At 41.5% G+C, this 2,392-nt stretch overlaps 1 protein-coding gene across 1 annotated transcript; it reads left to right on the top strand.

The window, feature by feature from the left end:
- The first annotated feature begins 716 nt into the window (after window positions 1–716).
- Window positions 717–2,287, top strand: LOC102211034 (dual specificity protein phosphatase 13 isoform A-like). Its single transcript, XM_005736394.1, has 3 exons — window positions 717–968; window positions 1,135–1,352; window positions 1,851–2,287. Exons 1-3 carry the CDS (start codon window positions 841–843, stop codon window positions 2,060–2,062), a joined length of 558 nt encoding a protein of 185 aa, XP_005736451.1. The 5' UTR covers window positions 717–840; the 3' UTR covers window positions 2,063–2,287.
- Window positions 2,288–2,392: the final 105 nt, after the last annotated feature.

The following is a 2,392-nucleotide window of genomic DNA, read 5'->3' as shown; positions in this document are numbered from 1 at the left end:
CATACATATTCAGCTGCATTCCCCCCCACATTTTCACACCACTCTAGAGTCTTCAACAAGGAGAAGCAGCACTTTGAATTATCAATCAATAACCGTCTCCAGGTTAAAAATGACCCGGAGACATTTATTGACTGATTCTGCATCCAACATTGGTACTGGTATTCAACAACACGCCACTGCACCCACATTTTACATACACATTCATGACTCCGAATGAAGAAAAGTCATTACATTTCATGGTGCGAGGGAGAAGTTAATTAGTTTTTTAAAGCTAAAATGGGTGAAATTGACCTGCAACATAATAGAGGAGTTAAAATAGACATTTGCACAGTATGAGAGGCTGTTTAATGTCATGAACAGCCCACAGCAAAGCTCTTTTCTCTCTCTTTTTTTTTTCAATTTCCACTTTGCTTTCACATGATATTTGTGTCAGAGCGTAAACTAGCTGCATGAAGCTGTTACCCTCTTTCTCTTCTATAACTGCCAAATTACACTGGACTTTCTGTCACACAGCATAATCACTTCACTTAAACCTTTTGTCCATAATTACATTTAGTTATTGCTCGTTTATGGCATGATTCATCTGTTTGAGGCTTATTAAATCTCAGTCCCGCCATGGTGTGAAAAGCACAAGCCCCGGCTGCAGTGTTTGTTGTTCTGCCCTCTGCACGAGTAAGACTACACGCTAGGTTATGTACTAAATTGGGTAACTGTCCAGTGATAGCAGATAAACACCTGCTCGTACACATCATCTTGAGCCGGAGAAAGACGGGGAACCGCTTTAAAACAACAAACATTTGGACCAGTGATCGATCCAAGACAAGGGATTTGGATTTTAAAATGTCAGCGCTGAGAAGCAAGAGAAAAGAATATCTAAGTGTGAAGGATTTGCAGAAGCTTTTGGACTCTTGCAAGCTGCACCTCAATCAAATTGACGAAGTGTGGCCGAACATATACATAGGAAATGTGTAAGTATGTACTTTTATTTCAGATGATTCGGTTGCCTTGCAAAGGCTGTTTTCTTTGACATAACTGCTTCCACGTATTGTTTCATTCTGGCATAAAAATCATTGTGCTGTGATGCGTAGAGTTCCCATAAGTCTTGAACCTCTTTCTGTCTCTTTGTCTTGCTAGGGCAGTAGCCCAAAACAAGGCTGCCTTGCTGAAATTAGGTATAACTCATGTATTAAACGCTGCTCACTCCAAGCGAGGCAGCATAGGGAACCAAAGCTTTTATGGCAACGACTTTGTGTATTGTGGCATTCCAGCAGATGACTCGACACACTTTGATCTGGATGTTTACTTTCAGCCTGCAGCTGATTTCATTCACAAAGCTCTGAAGTCACCTGATGGTAAGACTCCTTGAGGCTTTTAATATAGTATTACAAGTGCTACAGTTTTCCTTTCTCAAATCCCTGTATATCACATCTTTTATTTAACTCTGCAAATCCTTATTACAGTAAACCCACTCATTCCACTCAAATTCTCCCACCACGCTGTCCTTTCAATGTCACCTGTCAGCACAATGTAAGACAGCTTTAAGTGTATTTTCAGCCAGCTGTAATAATAAGAGTCTTACCTTGCAGAATTTAGGCATATAATGTGACCATGGCTCTTTTCAAAGAAGCTATCAAGCAGCGGACGGGTTGGGATTAAGGAGACAGTTGGGCCCAGTCTGCAAAGGGACCTTAAATGAACAAAGAGTGAATTGTAGGCACTATTTTTAGCTCGCAGCAGGGAAAAAGAAAGACCACAGCGTGAGACGGGCAGTCATGTATGATATTAATAAGTCTGAGGCTTCTCGCTAATCCTTTCTTCACAACCCTCCCTTCATCTTGCCTGTTCTTCAGGGAAAGTTCTGGTGCACTGCATCATGGGAATGAGCCGGTCATCGACCTTGGTTTTGGCATACCTCATGATCTACCATCATCTCCCACTCAAACAGGCTTTGCAGAAGCTGATCCAGAAAAGAGCCATCTACCCCAACAGAAATTTCCTGGCTTTGCTGTTGGATCTGGATCTTCAACTGACAAAGAAAAAGAAAACATGTCGGATCCTGTAGTGAAAAGAGGCATTTACATCTTCAGCCACAAAGCCACGCGGTGGTTTCTGGGAATAACGATGCCAGCCAGTCTGTCGGTGCAACAGTCCAGACTGAAACGTTTAGACGCATCATCGTGAAATTTGGTTCGACTGAGTGGATTTCTGTCGACTCAGCTGTCCACATCACTAACAGAGATCAAAGTTGCACAAATCACACAGAATAAACTATCAGTGCTTGTTTTTATATTTATATGTTACTGAAATGCCAAACGTTAATGGCAGGAGACAAACTCTGTACACTCATTAGTCTTTACTTTTATTATGATGAGGTTCACCATTCTAAACAAGC

The sequence above is a fragment of the Pundamilia nyererei genome, unplaced genomic scaffold (genome assembly GCF_000239375.1).
Source record: "Pundamilia nyererei isolate P.nyererei 1_Seehausen unplaced genomic scaffold, PunNye1.0 scaffold00069, whole genome shotgun sequence".
Taxonomy (NCBI): Eukaryota; Metazoa; Chordata; class Actinopteri; order Cichliformes; family Cichlidae; genus Pundamilia; species Pundamilia nyererei.
This window is presented reverse-complemented; position numbering and strand designations above follow the sequence as displayed.